The sequence below is a fragment of the Lagopus muta genome, chromosome 1 (assembly GCF_023343835.1).
Source record: "Lagopus muta isolate bLagMut1 chromosome 1, bLagMut1 primary, whole genome shotgun sequence".
NCBI classification, from domain to species: Eukaryota; Metazoa; Chordata; class Aves; order Galliformes; family Phasianidae; genus Lagopus; species Lagopus muta.
In genome coordinates, this window is record NC_064433.1 from 107,135,702 (window position 1) to 107,162,213 (window position 26,512).

Below are 26,512 nucleotides of genomic sequence, written 5' to 3' on the forward strand. Positions count from 1 at the left end.
AATTTACTGATGTGGAAGAGGGACCACCAGAGCATTAAGATGCTCTAAGACACATCAGCAGAAAATACAAAACAGATTGGATAGAATCCATACTTCAGATGCACACGTGAACCAAGACCTATGTTCTGTCTAGACGGGAAGCATCAAAGAGAAGACAGATTCCCAAAACTTGCAGACGACAGCAAAGGCAATAGTGCCAACAGCGACAATGGGGTAGCAAGAAAACAATGCAACAAGTAAGGAGTTCACACTGACTGATCTGTTTGCCTATTTGAGTTTCATCCTTCATGTTAACATTGCATACAAAACAGGTAACTCATGTAAAGTATCAAGGTGTTTGTAGACACAGCTCCACTGCTCCACAATTGTTCTGTGCTGTGTTTATATTTTGGTGTATCTTATCTCGACGAAGATAAGCATCAGTGGTTGAGAATTGAAACCAAAAACAGAACAAGTCCAAGAGAAACATGGAGGTCTTATTGTACCAAACGCTAAAAGAAAGATACAATTTTTATATCTTACAAGGTTAATGGAACAACTTACAGGATACTGGTCCAAATCAACTGGCTGCCTAAAAGGTTCAGAATCTTCACACTGGAAAATTAAATTCACAAGCTCCATGCACTGTTTTTTCCAGCAATTTTCATCATAGCCATTTTTCATGCTTTTTCCTCTTTTCCCCCGTCCCTTGAAAAAAAGCCAGGAAAAAACATTATTGAAAAGCTGCCTGAAAAACTTCACAGAAAATTTCTAACTGGAATTATTTCAGATATCACAGCATCAATCACAGAATCACAGAGATTGGAAGAAATCTCTGGAGATCACCTAGCTCAACCCCCTGCTAAAGCAGGTTCCCTGCAGTAGGTTGCACAGGAAAGCAACCAGGTGGGTTTGAAATATCTTCACAGAAGGATATTCCACCACCTCTCTGGCCAGCCTGTTCCAGTGCTCTGTCATCCTTACAGTAAAGAAGTTCTTCCTCGTGTTAGTATGGCACTTCCTATATTCCTGTTTCTGCATGTTGCTCCTTGCTCTACTGCTGCACACCACTGAAAAGAGTTTGCCCCCATCAACTACCATATTATAGATAGTTGTAAGCATTGATAGGTTCCTATCTCAATCTTCTCTTCTGTAGGCTGAAGAGTCCCAGGTCTCAGCCTGGAGCATCCCCCTTACAAGGAACTGCTCCTAATTATCTTTGTGGCCCTCCACTGGACTTTCTCTAGGATATCCCTGTCTGGGAATCCCAGAACAGGACACAGCACTCCACACCTGGCCTCAACCAGGGCAGAGCAGAGAGGGAGGATCACCTCCCCTGATCTGCTGGCCATGCTCTTGTTTTTAAAACGTGCCCCAGGATACCACTGGCCTTCCAGGCCACAGAGGCACACTATATCAGAAAAACGCGCTTCTACACCACATGCAAAAATGCACTTCCAGGTATTGTATTGTTAACAAAACAACTAGCAGCTCTCTTTCCCTAATGTTTATTAATAAAACTGACAAATCATAATTATTTTTTTTTTGCCTTTCAAGTTGTTGTCTTGAGGTGGGTTTTTTTTTAGTACCAAAAAGCACACAAAAATATCTCCTTATCAATCTTCCAAAGTAAGAAATCTGAATAATACCCGCTGTTAAAATGCTTTGGTTTTTTTTTTCCTGAGCATCTCAGCTGATGAATATTTTCACTTCAGTATCAGCCAGATAATTGAAAGCTGTCACACTGAACAGCACTGATATCAAAATCATGAGAAAGATTCTCTTTGACTATTATATGGAACAAGTATAGGTGTGTTAAAACAGCAATGAACTATTTATGAAAAGCATTTATTTCTTTTTATTGACAGGGAAAAAAATAATGCTTGTTATAAAACAAAGCATCAGTCCCACAGTATTTCAACACAGCCTGCTAAGCAATTTTTTCCAGCAAACTTGAATTGGGTATACATGGGAAAGGTTAGCCAACTCACTTTTCTTCTTCTATATGATGTTCTTGGACGGCATTTTTCATCATCCTGCACAAAAATAAAGGTTATTTATTTTTTTCCATAAATAATTTTTAAGTAATTGTGTACTCAAATTATTATTAGACCTTATATCATGGTTGAAATAGACTTTTAATCTTACTTTTCTTCAGTTGGACAAGAAATGAGCATATCAAAAACACAGCACAGTGTGTTATGGAAAGTAAGATTCTATTGACATCCCACCACTGAAGGCTCCTACTTGAACTCCTGTCCATAGTATACAGGAAAAACCCCAAATAGATAATTGCAACTGGAAGATACCCACCAACTTTGAGAACTCCAATGACAGAATATCAAACAGTAAATCAACTGACAAATATTACAACTTTCTGCATTTTGCTTGTCCTGAATTTGGGGCAAAGAAATCTTTCTGATCAAGTTACGTCTGGTAAAAAGAAAAGCTTTATAACGCGAAAGTACTAAGATGACACTGAAGTAGCCAGACAGCTGAATGTAATGCCTTTCCTACAACATTAACCTCCAAGGGAAGGGAGTCACTCTGCAACTTTTTGAAGCCTTGCTTCAAAATTAAAATGCAAAAAAGATCAGATTGGGCTGTTTGGGGTATGCTGTCAGTAAACATGCAACACTGAACACAATAACTGTTCTGCATTGAATGCTAGCTGCAGCTTAAGGTAAATACGTTTCATCGAATCTTCATAGAAGCACATAATGCTAATGTATGATTCATAGTTGCGTGCACAGGAATTCAGTGTTTACCAACCTTCAGCATTTACTACTGCCTAAGTGACAGTTTTAGCTTTAGAAATAACCAAGGATACAGATAATTAAAAATACAAGGAAAGACAGCTATTCATACACTCTTGAAATATTTATATTACATTACTACATATTAACATGCTTTAAAAACGTCACAAAAACACAGAATTGTTCTATTTAATGGCCATGGTCCTAGCACAAAGTTTCTTGTTATACTTCTGAACAAGTACAAACAATTCATGTTCTCAATTAAAGCATATCCCCACATCATCCCTCACTTCCCTGATATATTCAGTCTTCTCTCAGCTGTGCAAATGTACACATACAAGATACACATACAAGGATCTCTATTTAAAAAAAAAAAAAAAAGAGCAATTTTGCCATGAATACTTGAAGGTGAGTGGTATTTTCTTACCACTGCAGATGCATTACTGCAATTACTTGTATGAAAAAACTTACCAGATCATCAGCATCAAGACAATCTTGTTCATCATCTGTTGTGCTACACAGGTCAAAAATGTTTGTACAGTCTTGATCACTGTAATGCAATTAAATCTCTTGTTACTATAATATCAAAATACAGCTACCACTTCCTAGAAAGACAAACCCAGGCACAACCAAAAGCTACAAAACTGGAAGCAAGTAACAATAATCTGAAATAATAAACACCATAAGGTGTTTTTTTATATCACTAAAGTAATGTTAAATATGGAAATCTGCTGTATTGCACATTTTAGAACTAGTGAGCCAAGTAGGGTGAAATTAGCATTAGGAATTTGATCTACTGGAATTAGACTGCCTACACCAACTTCAAAATAAACCTCCCAACTGAACTCAAGTCAGGCATGCTGCAACAAGAATTTCTGCATGGGCTTGCATTACAGACTGATCTACTTTCAGGTCAACTGACATCTTCATACCATACACACCAGTAAAAAAAAAAAAAAAAAAAAAAAAAAAAAAAAAATCAAATCTCTATATCAACATATATTTCCAGTATTTTCCCGGGTAAGAAAACACTCGTGAAGAATTAGATATCTGTCCTGCAGTGCACTGAAAAAGATTAATAAATCAAAAGAACTAAATTCTTAATAAAGTGATCTTAAAGTTGTTTATGTTCCCCCACAATTTTAGAGCACAAGCATTCAAGCACTATGTAAGGTAAAATGCCACTCACTTGATAAACTTCAAGAGCTGCGTAGTGATCTTCTTTGCAGCTCTAGCAATAGCACTCCCAGGTTCATTGAAGGTCCTGGCATTGCTTTCAATGTACCTTACTTCCCAAACCAACGCAGAGATTCTCCTTAAAATTAAACAACATTGCACCTTTAATAATAAGCTGAAAAACTACAAATACTTTCTCATTAATTATCTGTCCTAATGTGGATAAACATCCCTTACTCTAATTTCATGACACCTGTCTCCAGGTTTTCACTCATCAAAATGTGTTCACATAGAGCACACAGAAGGAATTCACAGAAGTAATTCAAGGAAGCAAAATCAACAGTGCACATCTTTGTTAAGTCATTTTCCTATTTGTTATTGACAAGAAATTTGCAGCAAGTTTGCAAAGTTCTGTAAAGGTTTGGTTTCTTTTTTAAAATTAATTCAACTAGCCTATTAAATGCCAGCATTTAATACCACTGAATCATGAAATTCCATTGAACTAATGGAACTGAGAATGACAAATTCCAAGGATTCCTTAAAAATCCATGCATTTCTAAAAGGCTATCTTGACCACCTCTGTGGAAAACTCCTGTCAAATGGTGTAAACTGCGTACTATATTAATAATTAAATAAAATAAAAACAAGAATAAAAACAAGACACAAGCAACAGAGAAAAAAAGACAAGAAGTCTGGTCTAAACACATTTTTAAGTGTACCTGAGCCATGATGTCTGCAAAATACCTTGCTGAGACCAACTCACCAGTCATACATCCCCTCCCTCTGTAAATAAGAGATTTGTAGAAACCGCTACAAACTAACATTACAGAAGTGAGCTAACACAATTACACAGCTTTTTGTGATTAAGTTTATAAAGAACTATAAAATATGAAAGCCATACTCCAGGTTTTCAGTTCCTCATTTCAGAATTTCAAACCATTTCCCAAGCCATCATTTCAGTCTCACTGAGGAAGAAAACAAGTACTGACATCTCTTCATTTTATTTACAGACATGCTGAGCACAAAGCCAGATGATCAACATCCTTAAATTTATGTTAGTATGGATATGCTGCACATCAGAACTTATCAACCCCACACTTAATGTCAGCATTAACTCTGGAAACTGTATCAATATATGCTGAAATCAATTTCCTTAAGAACTAAAAGAACGTTAAAAATTAACATTGCTACAAAACACATTACAAATTTGGGTACTAGACTGTTGGTTTTCAAAATGTTTATTAAAAAAAGACTACCAAAAAACATTTAGATCTTCTCACAGTGTACAAACATAAGGCCGTGCTCCGTCTTGTTTCTGCTGCTAGTACTAACCTGTAAAATCGATTGGCCAGTCTTGTTCGAATAGTGTTCAGGTCTGTTGGGTAAGCAATCACGGTACAGTACTTGGGATATGTACACAGGTCAACTGGACCAGCAAAAGCTGCTGAAATGTCTGTTAAGAAACAGCAAAATTAACGGCACTATTTACAGACGTATGTGTGTGAAAACTGAACCAGCCATTTAATTGGTTTGTAAAACCACCCTCAATAAAACCAATGATGTACCAAAACATAAACAGTTGAGTACAAATACAGTGGGAGAACTGGCCTGTAAATCTAACTCCAGGAGCAAACTACCTAAAAGTGAGAGGACATTCTCACCAAGAGTCAGAAGTTGGTCGATACCGCAGATAATCCGCTCACAAGCTTCATCGCGGGATCGCATCCCCCACTCCCCTTCCTCGGGCTTGTAAAGTAGCTTCTCCATTTCTTCAAAAGTCACAGAAACACTAGCGCCTAATTCTTCAGGCTGATCAACTGAAGAGTGATAACAAAAAGGAAAGTGTGAGTAGTGAGAACACAACAAGAGAAACTGTTAAATATTTAAAACCATATGAGTATTCAGTAAGCGTAGCTGGGAAAAACATACTTTGCCTCGAGTTTGATACTAAAAGCATGGGGAAAATACATAAAACAGCCAAAAGATGTCCTTTATTCCCTTTTTCTGCAATTCTGAATTTCCAGGTCCTCATTTATTCTCTTGATTTAAGCACCAGTCTAAAAAGACGACCTCACTCAGAAGAGTTACTTGCACACTTTCATTTTAAATGTGCGGTTCAGACTTCATAGGATCCTAACTTAGTTTACTGAGTTTATTACTTCAACCATTAAACACACGTAAGACAGGCAATATATTTTGTGATGTCCTTCCTGGTACACTAACTGTAACCTTAACAGTGTTTTTTTTTTTTTCCAGTATTTCTTTTGAACATGGCAGATTAAATTAATTTCAAAACAATAGAAAGTAGCAGACATAAAACTGCGATGGATGGCTCCATGGAGTCACATTTACAAAGCTTAATGCAATCCAGCTAACACAGAGTAAACAGAACACATTACACCTCTGTGTATCCTTCCCCTCAACTCTACAGATTGTTTCTAGTAATTTTCAGTCTGTTTCTGGATTTCTTTTTTCAGAAGCTAACATCCTCATTTAGTTTGAGCACTTGAAAAGGAACAAGATCATGAAGGTTCCTGATCACACAGGGATCTTCAGTCCATCTTTGTGTTGAATAGGACAACTGGAACAGCAGATAAAATTCAGCAATATGAAGCATATAGGCTTATAGCTAGAAACCAGAAATAGGAGCTTCCATTAGCATCTGAGAGTCTCTCAGTTAAAAATAAAAACAAGAAAGATAAGGTCATTGCTAGCATGCCGATGACTGTAATCCACAGATATGCCACAGACAATTCTAAAACACATTTCAGCTGCAGCTGTTGCAGAGACAAAAAATAAAAGCAAAGCATTGAACGAGTTTAGTATGGGTCTTCAAAGTTTACAAAAAGCACTGATTTTTTCCTTCGGCCAAACAGGTAACGATGGCCCCAAATCTTTATTCACTATTGCATTTACAGTGCTATTTATGGAATGCGTTCACCAGATCTCAAGGAATTAGAAGAAAATGTGCTGTATGTTTGAAGGAGGCAGATTTTGGCAAATAAGAAAATAGTATTTCAATCAAACCTAGGAGGAAAAAAAACTAAAATAATCTTGCTGACTGAAATCTTCATACATTTTAGTTTGCGTAAAACAGGTGATTTCACGTTTCCATTTCAGACAGTTTTGCAGCATTTGTTATCACAAGATATGACTGAAGCAGCCAGACCACACTTGGAAGATTAGAAAGTCAGTTTAATATTGAGAACATCCATGTGTGTGCAACATAATGGTATTTAGAGGACAAAACACTATATACACAATAGGCTATACACACACACACACAGCATTAACTTTTCTGCCATTTAGGAAATAGCTTATTTTCTATGAAAGGCAATAAAGAAAATTAATATCCTTTAAACAAGTTATTCAGTAACTACTTTGTCCTCCCACCCTGCTGCTGGTATCAACAAGTATTGCAAAACTGAATTGAAGAAGACAAATCAGGAATACAGTTACTTCATTTACAATTAATTTGAGTTTCACCACAAAAAACTATACAAGCAGCCTTTTTAAAGTATAAACAATAAAGATTTACTGACTGGAAAACTTATTTATATTCATTCTAATTCTTATACGTACCATAATGCAAACTAGTTTTTTTTTGTTTGTTTGTTTGTTTTTAAAGTTGCGATGTCAAGTTGCTGGAAGTCAAAACTTGACTTTCAGCAGTAGCAGGTTTTATTGTATATGCCAGAGAGATCCATATTTCAAGTATTTCCTTCAAAACTATTTTAGAAGATGGAAAGTTTCAGGGTGAGGAAGTAAAATCTAGATATATCAAAGACATTTCACTAACACTGAAGTGAGAATGTCCTACAAGAATCAGTTCAGGTGCACTACCTGCATGTAACAAAGGATCCATGAAGAGGGAGAAGCACATTAACTGCTCTGTTCAGAGAGTTTCTACTTACCATTATCAGATATTGGTTCCATGTCCCATGGACTAAGCTTCTCAACCTCACCATTGTCCCATCTGATTCACCAAGTTAAAAAGAAAATAGAAACACACAAGTTAACATTAACCTTAACCTTAAGTTGAAAGCATTTCTACCAAGCATATTTAAAGAAATTCTCTATCATTGCTATTTTTAGACCTTAGTAAAATATACTGTGGTTTTATTTATGGTTTTATATATATATATATATATATATGGTTATATATATATTATGTGGTTATATTATAAATAATATTATAAAAAATATAATTTTGTGTGTGTATATATATATGTATACACATACACAAAATTATTGGTTAGGAATCAACTGTCAACAGTGCAGAAAAGGAAACACGATTTAAGAAGAATTCCAAATTAAAATTGAGCATGTGCTCTCAGCCATATACAACTTACCCAATATAAAAATCAATATCATAATGATCAGATCAAGAAGCTGCTTAAGATAAATAAGCCAGACACTTGGAAAAACAAGGTAACAATCAAAGGGAAGCTACCAGAAAAACAAGGAGAAGCAACCCCCAGCCACAACAATAGAATGACTCAGAGAAGGGTAGAATAAAAACTGAGTTATATGGAGTATTAACTTCTCTTTGTCTTAATGTGGTAAGCCTTAATTAATGAGAAGACTAAAATGTAGAAACTAAAGTAACAGGAAGCAAAAGCAAACAGAGCTGATATTAACAGATTACCTGCACATTCACTGATATTTTACTATCTGACAGGAACATTCTCACATGCTTTTATTAACAGCAAAACTACCAACAAATTTTAGTATTTCAAATATAAGAAATGTACTTCTGGATTCAGCCTAATACCCCTACTGGTCCCGCTAGACTAGTAATTTCTCTATTTGAAACTATCAGTAGGAGGCCATATAATCCTGGTACAAAACCATTCTACTCATTCAACATTCATGATAACTAAATTCCTCTGGGCATTCAGTGAATACATCCCAGATTATTTCCTTCAGCATCTGTTTTCATTTAACATTCTTACGAGTCTGCTAATACTGCCTGGTTCTGTCAGAACCTCAATCTCTCTTTTGCTCCCTATATTTCAGCTAATTTTCAACACAAAGAAGTATTTGTTCCAGTGCAGCGTTATCTTAGTTAACATCTTTTGTAGAGAGATCATTTCAAGGGCTTCTTTTAAAAAACAGGAACTGCAGTCAAGTACATCAGACTGCAGTTCACCAATTTCCCTCTGAACCATCCAACTGTACCACAGGTTGCAACTTCACCAGAAGTTTCAAATTAGAGTTCCTCAAATGCCTGGTTTCCATGCTGAATACGGCAGAACTTCATAATAAAACTGCCCAGCAAGATCAAAGTAAACTAATCATCACAGTCCCTTCCCGTAAACACCACAAACCCCAGAACCAGGGACTGAGGAAAAAAAAAAAAAAAGAACATTTGGCTGTCAGACTAGGAGTGCATCTTACAGAAACCTAGGATAAAATCAAGCTCAGAACAGGAAGCCTTGAATCATTTACTGACATCTCATGTATTGCTAGCGTGACTTCATTTCTAAGGACCATGAAAAAACATCCCATTAACAGCTCAACACTGTAAAGAAAGCTTTATCTTTGCAGAAGTTCAGGGTGACTTGTCAGCAAGACTCTCTGAACCTTCTTAGTACTGACTGCTTCCTGGTAAAGGTACAGGTTAGGGAGGTCACAGATCTAGCAAACAACCAAAACTTTTCCAGCATTTTCTGCTTGATGCAAGATGCCCTCTCTAAAAATAGAAATAGGGGCAGGCACCCTGAACCACAACAGTGATGCAAAAGCTGTTCTTTAGAAGGCAACACCTCCCTAAGCTTCTTACCAGCCCAAGATAAGCATCTGACTCAAGTCAAAATGAAGCAGAAATTTCTCTACCAGAACGGAAACCTTACTACTTACTTCCACAGGAAGCATCTCCTTTGGAAGAATGATGTTTTAATGAGAAGTATTTTCTGTCGTATGTGATGGAAGTGAGTTCAGAATGGACACAGAACTGAAGACAACTAGCAGGTTTGCAGTTCCCAGGAATTAGTCCAACTACTATGCTTTAAGTTTGATACTGAAGTTTCTGCCTTTTCTATTTAAGCAAGCCTTTTCCCCTTGCAGTACTACCCTTGGATTTGCTCAACCTTGCCATGTTCTGAAGAACAAACTTGACAATATATGCCTTCACCAATGCAGCATTATCTCCTGACAAGCATGCTGGTCAAAGGGATTTGTCTGAGGTAGCATAGGGTTAATTACGCTATCTGCAGCTATCTTGCTAAATATAACCTAAAGATGAAATGCAGGACAAACTGCAAGCAGAACCTACATAGTAGCAAACACAGCTAAATACTAGTAGGCAACAGACTTGTTCTATCTTCACACCCACACAGCAAGCATACAGCTATGCTTAGAAACAGACATAATTTACACAAGGCTCAAGTGATTGCATACAATCACATTACAGTCATATTTGCTCTCATGGATAGTAATGTGAAAAGACAGAAGCGTGAGAAATTTAAGCGTAAGAATTACGATCTCAACAAAAAAGATTCAGCACGCCCCATCCAAAACCAATTATGACTGAAGATTAATAATTTATATACGTGGGAAATTGCATTGCTTGCTTCATGGAAGAGATTAAGCAGCAGTTGTTAGAGAAGATGACACGGTCAAAGAAGTCAAGAACTTATTTTATCATGTTATCCTTCATTAAAAAGTTGCTTAAAATTATTACATATTCACACTGTGCTAGATTAGATACCATTCAGAAGTGGTAACACGGCCAATAAAATCATTTCAACAACTTATACGTTCTTATACCAAGAGGCTAGCTAAGTAAAAGGCAATTCACACTACTACCATTAGAAGTGTAAAATCCTTTTATACTTACTTAACACTGTAACACTGAAAGTGACTATCTGGATATTGAGGCTGATATGGTTCTTGACCCAACACTGTTCCAAACCACCATGCATCATCAATAATGGATCGGAACCTGTCAGCTAGAGGAAAAAAAATTCTGCTCGCGTATTTTACTAACAAGAGTTATTTAACTATGCTTCTTCTGTATGTCATTAACACATTTCTGATCAGCGGATTTCAGCTTACAGATCTAAAAATACTGACACTCGGATAAAAGATGAAACAATAGATTATGCCACAAAGTGCTAAATCTCTTTGCTACTTAACTATAAAGCAAGAAAAGACAACACTAGAATGCGATTTTGTGTTTTGAAGACTTATCTTTGAGCTATGGTAGACCCTCCAAAATGCTTACTAATGCTACTAGTGGTTTCATATTTCCAACAGGCAGACCAACCTTATCTAACAGAGAGCCCTTTGAAATTACAAGCAAACAGCACCTAAAGCCTCCAGTAATGATACATTTCTTATTTCAAAAGCATTCTATCAAAAATGTAGAAAATACACTTACAAGCTTGCCAGTTCCTTTGCCGTGCTTCATCATAGAACTGACGTAATATAAGGAAGTCAATAACATCTGGCATATCATGGTATCTAGATTAAGAAAAATACTCTTTCAGGTGTGTACCTTAGGGCTTTAGGAAGAAGCTTAAAGAAATACATTTTTCAGAACTTTTCAAGAAAATATAGATGCACATACTTGATGGAAAATGATTTGTCAGTATGTTTTCCGGTGGCATGATCTATAAAGGCAAGCTTGAGGCAACACAGTGTGGGAGGACCAACCTCATACCTAATTCCGACAATTTTTACCAGCTCCTGATCCTACAGGGAAGAACAAACAGTTTCAGAAAGTATTCCCAACTGGACTGTGCACAGAACTATTAGTTTAATCACAGTTAACTGAATTTTGTATTAAGTAAATATTATATCCACATACAAAATGACAACAATACTGAAACCATATTTGAGATTTCAGTGGAAGACAGCCTGTTAAATTTAGCAATATGAAAACAGCTATTCACATTCAGGATTCCCACAGGAAACTTCAAAACTATTTTGGTAAGTGAACACAGTTTTCCCCTCTTGTTTTCATACTAAAGCATTAAGATAAATGGCATAACCTCAGAAATTAATATTTTAAAACTAATGCAGCACAACCCATATTCACAGATTTCTAGTGTTGAAACCCAGACCATGTTCAATGCAGACCTACCCTAAGCACTACTTTTCTCCAAGGCTCCTTGTGTGGATTCAGTTCATAAATGTTATTCCTTCTAACTGCTTCAATGTAAGCTTCATGTCCTTGTCGAAAATATATTACCTTAAAAAAGTAAAAATAAAACAAAAAGTGTTATAGAAATATGTAAGCAGAACTAGCATTTGAAGGAGATTGTAACAAATATTCTTACCTCATCACCCATCTGAGGAACAAAGGGAGATCTTCGAAGAGCTGTGTCTGTTATCCAAACAGGAGGATGCCAATCATATGACAGTTCTGAATTTACTGACTGCGTTGGTGTATTAGCCTGTAAATTTAACAGACGTCAAAAGTAGACATGACAGACATATTGCTGACATGACATCAAAACAACAATCTGGCAGACAAAAGCTTAGGTTATGAAAGACTAACGTGCATTTCCAAAACCTGATAGCTGAATTCCTTCAAGGCTTTCCTCAAGTTGTATCTGCAGTACTCATGCTAATCATTTTATTCCTACTTGCAGGCCTGAGTGAGCAACATAACTATTTTACAACTCTCAAGAGAATCAAAGCCTTATAGTTCAGATGGAATCCTCACTGCCCAATAAAAATCTTACAAAGATGCAAGAAACCACCTGAAGATCGAAAGTTATGAGAATGATTAGAGAGTTATTTAAAGCTTTGGCTTTCTTCCCCCAAATAGTTCATGGTTATGTATAATTTCAATTTATATACTTGTCAACAAACATCCTCAATTAATTCCATTCTGGAGACAGATCAAGTTAACCCTGCTCATCAAGCTTATCACGAAAGAGAGATAAAACAAAACTCTAATATCAGAAGTGACTGCATAATTAAATAAATCAACTACTTGTTCAATAAATATACATATTGAAAGAGTTTAAAACAATTTATCTAAATTTTTGGAATCAAGAGAGGATAGAAAGAAAATGGCCACAAAAATTCTGGTAACTCAAAAAATAACTTAAAAATTAAAGTATATAAAAGATAATTACTTTAACAGAAGTAGAAACAGTCCCCATAAATACAGTAACTATGTCTCCCTAGTTTCTCAAACAATATACTAATTAAAACCAGACTCCATTACAGGGTTTTTGTCTATTATTCTGTACAATTATTTAATAATCACGTTTCCCCCTCCTTGACCATTTTTCTGAACACTTTTTGTTTTAAATGAAAAAAGGATTTCATTTGGAGTGCAGATGAATCGGTACATATCTTGGACATGAAATGTTCTCAAATTTTTAAAGGAAGCCTTTACGTAGGGATAATAATATCAGTGTCCAACTGCAATAGCCACTACTTCAGGATTTTCCAGTGAAGGGGTCTAAAACCTAAAGTGAGCAATCTAGTAGAAAGTGAATAGAGTAAAGAAATTGCATACCCCCTCCTGCTTTTTCGGTCTGGGCTTTTTTCTCCTTTTTCTCCTCCTTCGCTTTGGAGGAGATGATTTCCCAGCTGACACTTCATCTTCTGAGGTACTGCAGTACCTGACAGCTTTCCGCCGAGAGGTCCGGACAGGAGGCTGCAGGTTAATCCCTGCATCAGCAATCCAGTCAGAGTACCTGCTTGAAGAATCACTGACCACGACAAGGGTGCCACAGGGAATACAAATACAGAATCGAGTTGTCAGTATTTTAAGAGTAGCATATTCTTAGACAAACACTTCCTGATATAGATTATCATGGAAAGCAGTATCATAAGAACTAAAGCTTTTTCTTCCTCCCAATAATTATTTGATATTGTATGTAATTTTCTGGAAAGACAGTAATTTAAATTGTGCTTTCCAAAGAAAAGTTGTCTGGTGAATTCTAAAGTTCACAACTTTTTTTGAATAAAAGCCATCCCTAACAACACAGTTAGAAATAGAATTCAGAAAACTGAATTCTTTAAAAACAGTTCTACAAATCTCACAGGTTCAACTTGCTTTTGGATACTCATACTTTTCACTTCTGCTACTAGAGAATTCTAGAAAGAATATTCAGAAAGTCATATTAAGATCAGTTAAAAAAAAATACATCTGTAACTTCTGTTCTAAATAAAATTATGAAGTTACTCATCAAAATTAAGATTGTTGTTTTCAACCAATCAATCTTAAGAGCAAGCAACTGACAGTTGCTAGGTTCTCAAAAAATGAATAAAATCTGATTTACTTTTTTTTTTATTTTAAAAACCAGCTAGCAGAAAAAAAACCCAACAAGCTAAAGGATTAGAAACTACATTAAAAGAAAAAAACATTTAATGACAGTAAATAACAATGCAACGCAACACTGCCATACAGTCACCAACAAACCATTATTACATATGAATCACACTAGAACTTTCATACAACTTTAACCTGCCAAAACCACACTGAAACTCAAAAGTAAAGGCTGGGAGTTGTTTGCTTTTACCTAGAGCTAAAAGTGTTGCTTTTCCTATCACTTCTCCACTCTTCCTCCTCTTCAGATGAGCCAGAGCCCTCACTTTCTTCAGCTTCCTGAATTGAAAAATGGACAAGAGTCAAACCAAAACGTCCTCACATTTTTATTGGTCCTAAATATAAAACATTCTCCACTCACAATCTGACCTGGATGGTTAGGAAGAAATCTGGTAGAAAGGAATTTAAAGAAGTAATTTCCTGTCACTTCCTTTACTTCAACTAAGCACATTAACCTCAGGACTGCACTATTAATCACTAACTCCTAGATGTTCACTCATATTTTATTAGCCAAGTGTGGCTCTACCAGATGTAGCCAGTCTGCACAAAGCAACACATCCTCCTACCACATGGCAACACTGTTGTCCTGGTTTTTTTTGTGTGTTGTTTTTTTTTTTTTTTTAAAAAAAACTAATTTAAGTTCACGTTGCTTATCAGAATTAGCTGGCTGATCTCCATTGTGCTGAATTTCAGACTGATGATGCTGTAATTAGAGCATGTAGAACTTAGAATAAAGCCTGCCCACCTAGAACACAAAGGAAGAATTCAACGATTGCAAAAGGAACAAGTCAAGGAAAGCTATCAGGTCTTTCATCCACACACAACACAGGCATGTTCAGTTACAGGAGTAGCATTTCTGTAATATTTTTCTTTTATTACTATTATTTGCAAGTTAGAATCAGGTGATTTTTCTGATTTTAGTACTAAGCGATTGCACAGTACTAATTAGGTATATATTTAAATGCAGAACTAAGAAATCCAGGTATATCGAAATATATTACAAGTAATTTCCTGCTGCTAAACATCAACATTAACTTCATGTGAAGAATTGTTTTCCATAACTGCAGTGACTAAATACAATGCATTGATACGTCCCAAGCTGTACACTATCAAACAACCAAAAAAGGTTTGACTTGCACTCTCAAGTTTAATATTGCCTGAATTAGTCCAACTGATAACGTTTGTCAGTCCTTCAGAGCAAGTTTCCCCATTAAGACCAATACTTTTCCACATACACAGATGAGTATTTGAATTAAACAAACAACACCCACAACCTATTTTCACATTTAACATCAAAACGTATTTTCATATTAGTAGTTTTTTTCCTTTGTTATACTTCCATAATAAGAGATTCCAAAAATTGATTTCTGCCATAATTATGTCATTCTGCCATAAGTAATTTGCCTAATAATGTTGCAAACTGGGAAACAAAAAGCACTGAAAGCTGGATATCAGAAGTTCCACTTCAAAAATATTTAAGTTTGTGTAGCATTTACTAGACATTAGCACATAACTCACTTATTGCTGCCTGAGTGCTTGAAATTTGTCAGGTGGCAGATGCCTCCTGTCAGCTCCCTTTCTACTCTACTACCAAAATAAGAAAAACTTGAACTTTTTATTGAACTGTTTATTATTCTTCTAGCAAGACAAGAGTCCTTTTTCAGAGAAAAATCATTGTACAGGAGCATTATCTTAGCTCCTGAACATCTCCATTCACCATTCTCCATTAGCAGAACAGGAAACCAGTCCAACAAGTTTGACTTTGTCAGCTCCTTTCCCCTTTTGAAACTATTTCCTTGTGTGCAAAGCAAATCAACTTTTGGTGTACACACAGATTTCAAAGGTTTTTGCAGAGAAACAGTTAAAGAAAACCATCACAAATCCAAATCTCAGTTTAAGTCAATCTCAGCAATATATCAGGGTTTTGCCTGTCTGTGGGTTTGATTAAGAAGATTCTCAACAAACATAGTTTAGAAATGTCTAAACTGACAGGATAAATTATCATCATTAAGGCAACAAATAATGATGTTTGAGAAGTACTACAGTTTCTGTAAGCATTACAGTTGTTACCATAAATGCTGTCCCTGGTAGAAGAGGGGTTTTGTATTAAGAAAGAAGTTACAATGCTATGAAGCTACACTTAAGCAACTTAAATTCAAAATACTGAAATCAAGAGAACTTACCTGCTCTATCAAACCAAAGCACTCATCTCTCTCCTCATCAGAAGAATCAAGCTGTTCAATGTTGTTCCGTGTTCGGTAATTCGGATATTTCCGTCTATGCAGTCTACGTTTAGACTGTATTACCGAAGACTCAGAGTCACTCTGAGTTGTTTAGGAAGAACAAAGAGTCGTTACACAGGAATATGTAATGGCAAACATTTTTATGAGGCTCAACAGGGTATCTAAAAGTACTGACTAATGCAACACTTGAGATGGCTTACACAAATTTACAGAATCAAGAACTGAAATCCTCGTCTCCTCCCAATTATGGGAATTGTGCAGTATAGTTCTTGCCTCAAGTTGCTCATCAAGCTGTTCTGTACTATAAAACACAGTGAATTAGGCCACAACCTCACAAAACTAGCCCAATAGCTATCTTTCCTTCTTACTGACCACTTCCAAAAAACTGACAATGAAAAAAGTATTTAAAGTAGAGCAACTGTGAAAGTTTAGATAACAGTGTTTTGTGTTTGATAAAAAAAAAAAGCACAGAATCACAACATAGCCTATAATTCTTCAAATTTAAGATCTTGAACACTCTCACGCGCACCTTCTCGATGCTTTATCATCGACCTGCACAACTGCCTTTCAGCTCTTAACTGCGGTAAAACCAAAATGGCCTGAACACAACCTTGTCTTTATAAATTCTACTAAATACCCTTGATGAAAAGAGGCAAAACTGAAATTAAAAAAATGAAATCTAAGTGTTGACAAAAGTGGAACAAACTTTGTCCTGCAATAAGTGGAAGCTCAATCACCAGGAACCTTTGAATACCAAACCTGCAGAAATGTCTGCTTTCTTTGTTTAAAGCCCGACTTCTCCCAAAACTATGCAGAACACCAGTTTTCCTAGAAGTTGCTGCATACCTTTTCTGATGACTGGAATGACTTCCTTCTCCTCTCTGACTGGTAAAGATCTCTCTCTTCTTCCCCTTTTGCAATTCGGTATTTTTCCTGCTTCCTACAAGGAAGTCATGAAAGCATAATGCCTCATCTCTTTCAATGATACTGAATCAAACAATACATTCTCTTAAAAAAAAAATAATCTATGTAAAAAGCCCTAGCATCTACTTCTATTTCATTAATTCCAGACCTGTATTATTGTTCAAATGCCTACAACAGAAGTCCTCTGACCTTCAGAAAAAGTAAAAAAGTTGGATATCACAAGACTTCCTCAAAAAAAAAAAAAAATCAGAATGTAACAAACTGCTTCAACTCTATTTTTAATTTAACGTTCTCTCCTTTGCAATCATTCTACATCCAAGTATTCAAGGCTGAAAGCCTTTCAAGAACTTCTTCAGAAATGTGGCAGTACATATGGCTGTATCATAAAAAAATATATGTAAATATATTATTTCTCCTTTTCACAGACAGCACTTTTCAACGCAAGCTAAGTACTTCTGCAGTGAAGAATTTCTGCTGTTCTGAAATTTACAGTACAAATCTTGCTGTGAATGTATCAAGAATTCTGTTTGCTTCTGGTCTTAACACACTGCCCTCCCATAGTCTCACAAAAGCATAATTTCTCCAAACTCTTTCACATATGCAAACTTCACCTGCACCTCCCTTTCTTTTGGAAAAAGCAAGAATCTCAGATATTTGTCTTTGAAGAGAACTCAAAGTACTGAAATAAAATACGGGAGAACCATTCTTATTAAACTAATTTTCCATTCATCTCATTGAATGGAGTTTACAATTAAAAGCTTGAAGCACAGCTGTCCATTCAATTATTTCAATTCATACCACAACCTATTTTAGATAGCAGTACTCAATTTAGAAGAGAATGATGCATTCTCTCTAGTTTTTATCTGCAGCCAAGTCAGCTGTTTCCAGACCTGAGTAAGCTTGGTGGTATTTCTGGGACAACAACTCTTCTTCTCCAGGCCTGAAGGTCTCGCTCTGTAGCCATCTGACTTCGGGGAGCATTCTGGTGCATTTGCCGCACACCTTCAACTTGCCCACTACGGCGCAGACCGATATTGGGAGGAGACTGGATGTCTAAACTCGGTCTTCTAAATACTAAAATATACAAATAAAAGCATTTATTTTGGACTACAGAGAATTAAAATCTTGTTTTTCCTCACTAGAGATAAGAAAAATCCTAACACTTTCCCTATTTTTATTTTTTATTTTTTTTATCTCCATGATTATATGTAGAAATCTAGGGATCATTTTCAGGAATTCGTCTGGTAGAAAATGCAGTGATAAAACACATGCTTTTTAAATGGTCATTTATACTATTACTTTAATACAGTGAAAACAAGTATAACATTAACAGATGTTTTTTCTGAACAACTTCAGGCAGTTCCGAGGTTCTGAAAAGCAGTTTCCCTGGAACTGACTGCATATAATTGAAACTACAGGTCATGTATTGTAAGAGAGTCCAGTTTAAATCTACAAAGATGGAAGAAGGGATTCCAGTGCGGTAAAATGGTCATCCTGAAAACCTTACAGAAGAATTAGTGTAGATCCTGTAAACATCATATATTGCTAAAAACACAGCACTCTACAATAAATGCAGTTAACACTCTTGAACAGTGGTGAAAGGCTTTGTTTTGTAATTTAATCACAGGAACAACAATGCTTTAGTGAAGAAAAGAAAACCTTAACCAGGCAGAATTACACAAAGGGAAGTTTAGCCCCAAAACAATATCCAACTGGAAGGGATCATTAAAGATCAAGTTCAACTGCCTGACTTCAGGAGAAACCAAAAGTTGAAGTATGCAACTGAGGGCATCATCCAAATGATTCTTGAACATTCACAGGCGTGAGTCATCAACTACCTTGGTAGGAAGCCCATCCCTGTGTTTGATCACAGTACAGAAATTTTTCCTGTTGCTCACTGTGAACCTCTCCCCCCTCCTACTCCAATCAAGTTCTGTGTTTTTCTTGTGCATCCTTACAGCAGTGACCCCAAAGAGCCTTCCACCTCCCTCTCCACTTCCACACTTCACAGAGATGCAGTGAGGCTGCATCCTCAGCCTCTAAATACTAACCTCTTCTAGGTGTTCCTTCTCCATTCTGTAGACCACTTGAAGCAGGTTCTTGATCTGCTGCTGCATTTCTTTGATCTTGTTGTAGTTGTAATTGTCTAATCATACCATCAAGAATGCTGGGCTCCATACCTTGTTCATCCTGATCAACTGTCTGCTGGCCTATAACTTGTTCAACCACTTCTCCATCACCTTGCAAGTGTAAAAGAATGACAAACATGAATGGGATAATTAACTTAATATAGCAAATGATTTAATCTCTTTGTTCACATCACAGAAAGACATGCTCTTGTTGTAGTCAGTTGCAGAACAACACTGGAAATTATTCAAGTTATCTACTCCAAGTGAGACATTTATGGAGTCTGAAACTAAAGCACAGTTAATGTATGTCAGATCCATACAAAAAAAAAAAGAAAGACATCCACTTGAGTCACCAAATTTGCTTTTTTTTTTTTTTTTTTGAAGTAGTATTCACTGTGGGACGCTTCAGCATCCTTGAAGAACACAAATACACATGATAGTTGCTAGCATGCAAGAAAACCATATCAATTTTATATCACCTATGTCATATCTACTCTGTCTCAAATCAGAATTACTACAGCACAGATAAATTCTGGATACAGATTTTTAGCAAGACCATTCTTACTTGTTGCTACATATCCAAGTTGAGGAATCAAGTGCTCATCTGCAGAATTCTCTCTTCCTGGAACCAATCTTTGATATTTTGTTGGATGAGGGTTTCCATCCACATCTACTAAGAAGGGAGGCGGCATGAGATGAGGAGCCTGTTGAGTCTGCTCATCCAGGACATAATTGTTGGAGTCTCGAATAAGGGGTCGGTAGTCGGTGTGGAAGAACATCTGATCAGGAATCTAGAAGCAAATAAAAGTTTTGTTGTAAATTCTGAAGGAAAAAAAAAAAAAAAGGAAATCTGCCGGAAAACACAAAAGAACAAGCAATACTAATTGAAATATTCCAAAACCACCTAAAAAGGTGAAAGAAAAGGCAAGTTCCCAATGAGAAGAGTTATGTACAACTACCATAACCAGTACATGTTGCAGTACTTCCATTTTTAAGATCATTTTTCCAAGCAACAAAAACAAGTATAGAAAACAATGTTGTTGTTCTACACTTAACATTCAAAATGTTTTCCATCCCATTTTTTTTTTCCCCACACAACTAAGAAAAGTTTCCTTGGTTTCCATGCAAGGAAATCATTGTCCCAAATTCAACCTTAGTTCTCAAAGAAGTTCTTCCTTAATCATGCAGTATCCACCTGAAAAGTTTTCTATAACTTGAACAGTCCTTTAAGTCCACACAGCTGAAGTAACAGATAGACAGGTAATTGTGTAATAGTCAGAATCTTTGTTCCCAGCAATGATAAGCAAGATGAACAGAATTAAGTTTCAATTCCAGTTAAGAATGTACAGCAGGAAAAAAAAAACCTTTGAAGTGACAAACATGGAATTACCATTACAACTTTTAAAAAAAATGGAGGGAGAACTGAAGAAAAGCATTTTTGAGAGCTATTTCAAGAAAACAGAAACACATGTATTTATCAAAACAAAAAAGGGATTGGCTGATGCATTAAAAATTTGGAACACTGAATCCTATACACACTTTTTCTAACATTTCAGTCAGCAGCGTTGGCTGCTCATTTACTTGTGCTTATTTTAAACAATCTACTATACTAAAGTTGGATTTGAATAACTCGGCAGAAGTTTTGAATTTGCTCGGCAGAGCAAATTGCTTTGAATTGCTCGGCAGAGAAGGACCTGGGGGTCCTGATGGACGAGAGACTGAACATGAGCCAGCAGTGCGCTCTGGCAGCTCGAAAGGCAAATGGGATCCTGGGCTCCATCAGGAGAGGGGTGGCCAGCAGGGACAGGGAGGTGATTGTCCCTCTCTACTCGGCTCTTGTGAGGCCCCATCTGGAGTACTGTGTCCAGGTGTGGAGCCCTCAGTACAAGAAAGACATTGAGATTTTGGAAAGGGTCCAGAGGAGGGCGACTAAGATGATCAGGGGGCTGGAGCACCTCCCCTATGAGGACAGGCTGAGGGAGTTGGGCTTGTTCAGCCTGGAGAAGAGAAGGCTGCGGGGTGACCTCATTGCAGCCTATCAGTACCTGAAGGGAACCTACACCCAGGAGGGGAGTAAACTCTTCAAAAGGGCTGACAACAGCAGGACTAGGGGAAATGGTTTTAAGTTGAAGGAGGGAAGATTTAGGTTGGATGTTAGGGGGAAGTTCTTTACTAGGAGAGTGGTTAGGCCCTGGAACGGGCTGCCCAGGGAGGTTGTGGATGCCCCGTCCTTGGACGTGTTTAAGGCCAGGTTGGACGGGGTCCTGGGCAACCTGATCTGAATGTGTATGTTTGGTGGCCCTGCTAGGCAGGGGGGTTGGAACTACATGATCCTTGGGGTCCCTTCCAACCCGGGTGATTCTGTGAACTCAAGGTCTAAAGAATCGCAAGTTCTGATAATGAAAATAAACCAGCAAATTATCCTTAACAAGAACATTCAGCTTTTCGTTCATTTGGTAGTAGCACAATAAAGTTGGTGATAGATTCCAACCTTCAAATATTAACCTATTTTGAGAATTTAGAAATAAAAAGTGATATGGGCTCAAACAATTAACATGTAAATGAAGTGGCTGGAAGACACTTGTTTCAGAAAAGTACTACTAGCTACTTCCCAGAGGGGAAGTTACGATGTTGGCTGTTTCTGCCATGCCAGGACTGTACGTAGGAGAACTCACAGACATCAAGAAACACATTATGCTTACATCCCCTACACATACAAAACTCTTGTTACTTTCTATGTTTCAGGAATTGGCATATCTAATCTAATTTAGTTAGAAGCTTAACTAAACAGTTCTAATAAAAAACTCACCTTTTCATAAGGCTTGCTACAGCCAAAACCAAATATCAACAGATGCCCATGAGAGTCTGTACATGCAAAATGCTGCCCATCTGGTGAAAATTTGCAGTCAAAAACAGCACCGTGTCCTTGGCCTTCAATCTACATTGAGGGAAAGAAACTCAAGAGTATTTTATCAAACTTTTAGAGCAAAAATCAATTATTCTGTCAAAAGCAGTCCTGCACCTCTTTAAATACCTCCAATAAAGCAATGAACAATCCCCAGTCACTTCAGTTTGTATCATTTCCCTTGACATTTTAAACTTAACTCCTAAATCATATAATTTCAAAAGGCACAATAAAGAATATGGAAACATACTCAAATAAAAAACCAACCAACTAAAAAAACAAGGAACAAAAAATTTTGAGGCTTTTTAGCAATCAGTATATTGCTGAAGGTTAAATTCTAGCTACTAAATACTTATTGTTAAGCCACTTCTAGAAAGCCATGAAACTTTAAACCTAAAGTAAAAAATCCCTTCTCTATTGACTGTAACACAAATAAATTAAAAAAAAAAAAAAAAAACAAAACACTGTATCACGTTGAAGTCTCAGAGACAGTAACCTATCTGGAAGAGTTAATTGTAAACTGGCCAACAGCGAATGTCAAAGGAGCTCTCCAAAAGTACCAAAGCTTATGGTATTAGCATTTTCAGTACAGCTGAGAATAGAAATACTTGTCTATGTGATTCCTGAAGTGATAGATCTTTCAGACTTTTCAGCAGAGCCTACCTCATCTAAATTAACAACAGAACCTAAGAATGAGGTGAAAAAAAGGTCCCTTGGAACAAAGAGTGGAAGAGCCCTGGTGTTAACCATTTGAAGCACTCTCAGATTGAGAAGTAACAATAAACAAGTCAAGCCAAAAAGAGATCAGACCTTGATTATGATGAAAGTGGCATCTTGCTTTGCTCCCCCATTTCTCACATGTCTCTACAAATTCTCACAATTCATCCTCCTTGTCTCATAAGCTTACACCCTGACCTAAATCAACTCAAAAGCTCTGGAGAACTGTACTAGTGCAAGGAAGCAGCTAATGCTCTTCTAGAAGGTTGGTGACCTGATTATGCTTAGTAAAGGATCCACTGAGAGACATCTGATTCAAGGAAGTGGTTGGACAGCTGGAAGCAAGGAGTTACCCTGCTCCTTGTTCTGACACATAAAGCCATAACCTCACTATTAGTTACACTGCACCCATACTTACAAACCAAGAAATTCAAAGGTAAGAGTTCTAGAAACAAACTGAACTCAATTTCTGCCTTAAAAGAAAAAAAAAAAAAAAGAAAGAAATAGCAGCAGGTACACATGTAGAATGTTGATGATGGTTCTTTAAAATAGTACCTGAACATACTACTGTGTGATGAGAAAAAGTGGAATTAAAAAAAAAAAAAAAACCAAGAAAAAACTCTTACCATGTTGAAATAATGCTTTGTTTTTGTGCCCTTTGTAATGTCCCATATGAAGATGTTGCCATCATGACCAGCAGACAGCATTATCCTGGAATCAAAAGGATGGGTCTCCAAGACAAATACTTCATCCGCATGCCCCTAAAATTCAAAATTGCAAGTCACATGCAAACAGAAGGATAAAATCCAAATCAAGAGGATATCTACAATAGACCTGCAAGCTGCATCCAAAAGCACATCAACTTTTAGAACTTCCACAGCACATGTATCTGGATTGCTATCTCCGCAACTAGAGTGGAGGTAGAGGAAGTAGAGCAAAAATGCCTGTGATGCAGAAACATTTGAAATTTAATCATTTCCTAGATGCAAACAAGAACTCAGGAAATATGGAGCTTCTGGCAAATTAACGTGAGCTATTAAGAACTATTAAACAGACAAGTTGGTTCAAAAACAGGAGGGAGCAGTTTTAGTTAAAAAAAATCCAAGAAATGCTACACTTGTGATTAATGCAGAACATTGAAGACAATCAGACCTAACGATGAACTCAGCATGTACATGCCACTCTAAATATAGAAAGACTTACTGAAGATCTATGTCAAAAAAGCATGGAAAAACAACTACATACCACCAAATCATGAAGCAATTGCCCTGTAGATGAATTCCAAACTTTGAGCAGATGATTATTTACAGCCGTAACAACATAGTTGTCATTTTGGTTCCAAGCAATCATCGTTACTTTAGGCCTCATAAATTTGTCTTCTTCTGAACACATGTCACTATTTGAAGTTATAAAGGTAGAAGTTATTTTTAACTAGTTTTCCAGTGTTAATACTTAGATAACAGAAGGAACATCAGTAATTAATTTTGTATTGACACTTTTGTCCATAAGCTTTTTTTATCTTTTACCTGTGTGACCTGGTGTAGGGAACCTGCTTTGGCAGGGGGGTTGGACTCGATCTCTGCAGGTCCCTTCCAACCCCTACAATTCTGTGATTCTGTGATCTTTTTAAAACAAAGTATAAAGCAAACCTGACCATTCATGGGTTTGAATGATTTGTATTTCTACAAATGCACACAGATGCATTTGAAGAAGAGTAACTCAGAGGAAAAGAAAAAAATTCAATTAAGAATGAAATTCTTAGAACTAATCCTAAAACAAACAGCTTGATGCTCAGATCGACAATTTTTTCCCTTGTTTCTTTTGTCAAACTGCATTTCTAAGACTCTACAAGATCCCTCTCAGTATCCTTCATTAACTAAAGGAATGGCTTTCTTTCAAACATTAACATGGTATTATTTATAATCTGCATCAGCTAAAGACTCCCTCAATCATACATAAATATAATTACGTCTGTTATCCCAGAAAGATAGATGCCCCAGTCGTATTTCAAGCATTGGTCATTACTTCTACCAAAAAAACACTTTTTTTTTTTTTTGCATCACAGAGAACTTTCCATTACCTAGTATACTTAACATGAGTTTGGGTTCTTTTCATTTTCTCCTATCTAATCGCCTTCAAATTAGTCTTTACACAGGTGTTTAAGCATTTTGTAGTACTGTAAATCATCTACTCATCAGGTTTATTCAGTACAGTGCAATATCCTGATCATCATCTGTAATAATGCAATTTAAACTTTGTGCAATAAACACACTTCATTAATATACTTTTTTAAAAGTGAAGACAGTCAATGGAAACAGCCAGCAAAATCAGAACTTGATGAACTTCATCTACCATCTTTCATCATCTCTTGTGGAAAAAGCTTATTATCCATCTTATTTTCACTAACATAAGCAGTTCTGCCTGTAACACCACGTCAGGACTCAGACCAGCTATAGAAGTCTACTGATTTTCTGTTAACTTAATAAAAATAGACCTGCAATTAATTTGATAACGAATACATTTGAAAGCTATGCATCTCAATTTATGTATTTACCTATTTTTGAAAGACAGTAATTTAACAAGTTGTTACATCACTGGAGGACTCATAGCACCCTTCAAACAACAACACACCATCTGATCATAACATTGTTAAGGCTTCTTCTAAAACCAAACAGCACTTGAGTTCCTGGCGCTTTCTGATTTCATGGAACAGATGAAAAAAGGGAATATTTCACCTACCCTGGTAATCGATCGGACATATCCAACAGAATACTCCTCCATTCAGCGTCTTCAAAGCGCCAGATTCGTGCTGTCCCATCTCTGCTGCCACTTATGAACCTTAAAGAAGTTTTAAAGGATGATCAGAAGAATTTGTTTTAAAGTATTTTCAGAGGGAAAAAACACCACAACTCAGACTACCACCATGAAATACTGATAAAAATGTTATTGTCAATTTACAAGAGTTTTTTCAGTTAGCTGTTATTAGTTCTCTTTCCAGAAGAAGAAAAGAGTCTTTCCAAACCGGAGCTGAACAAAGTTGTCAGAACATGCAGAACAGTATCAATTTCCAAGTTAAATTCACAACTTTATCCTCAACTCCTTCTCCATTACAGTTCTATAAATATCTATTTTAAGTAACGTATTCTGAAACTGCGAAGTATCAGATACTGACACAGAAGCAAGGACAGATTAGCATAGCAAAACCACCCACAACTGTGCACAAAGGAAAACACTGCTAGTAGTTTCGTTTGAGATACTGAGGTATACACCACAGCAGTTCAGGCTTACACTTCACAAACAACTGTGCTATTAATAGAGAACAGTAATTCCTGAAGAGAGGAACTAAAAAGCAATCAGACATTTTAACAATCTCCCTATGAATCTCC

At 36.5% G+C, this 26,512-nt stretch overlaps 1 protein-coding gene across 4 annotated transcripts in view; it reads right to left on the minus strand.

The window, feature by feature from the left end:
* BRWD1 (bromodomain and WD repeat domain containing 1) overlaps nt 1–26,512 on the minus strand; it is a 53,067-nt gene that overhangs the window by 11,048 nt on the left and 15,507 nt on the right. For all 4 annotated transcript variants that reach the window (XM_048933841.1, XM_048933840.1, XM_048933839.1 and 1 more), the window contains 23 exons: nt 25,866–25,964; nt 24,372–24,522; nt 23,753–23,887; nt 22,314–22,442; nt 20,070–20,295; nt 19,427–19,615; nt 18,266–18,449; nt 17,298–17,391; nt 16,392–16,532; nt 14,402–14,487; nt 13,393–13,588; nt 12,197–12,313; nt 12,001–12,108; nt 11,485–11,609; nt 11,296–11,378; nt 10,753–10,864; nt 7,826–7,887; nt 5,573–5,728; nt 5,244–5,364; nt 3,925–4,050; nt 3,207–3,285; nt 1,971–2,015; nt 544–687 (listed from right to left, as the gene is read on the minus strand). In XM_048933841.1, the coding sequence (XP_048789798.1) occupies nt 544–687; nt 1,971–2,015; nt 3,207–3,285; nt 3,925–4,050; nt 5,244–5,364; nt 5,573–5,728; nt 7,826–7,887; nt 10,753–10,864; nt 11,296–11,378; nt 11,485–11,609; nt 12,001–12,108; nt 12,197–12,313; nt 13,393–13,588; nt 14,402–14,487; nt 16,392–16,532; nt 17,298–17,391; nt 18,266–18,449; nt 19,427–19,615; nt 20,070–20,295; nt 22,314–22,442; nt 23,753–23,887; nt 24,372–24,522; nt 25,866–25,964 (2,908 nt within the window). The remainder of the gene's footprint in view (nt 1–543; nt 688–1,970; nt 2,016–3,206; nt 3,286–3,924; nt 4,051–5,243; nt 5,365–5,572; nt 5,729–7,825; nt 7,888–10,752; nt 10,865–11,295; nt 11,379–11,484; nt 11,610–12,000; nt 12,109–12,196; nt 12,314–13,392; nt 13,589–14,401; nt 14,488–16,391; nt 16,533–17,297; nt 17,392–18,265; nt 18,450–19,426; nt 19,616–20,069; nt 20,296–22,313; nt 22,443–23,752; nt 23,888–24,371; nt 24,523–25,865; nt 25,965–26,512) is intronic.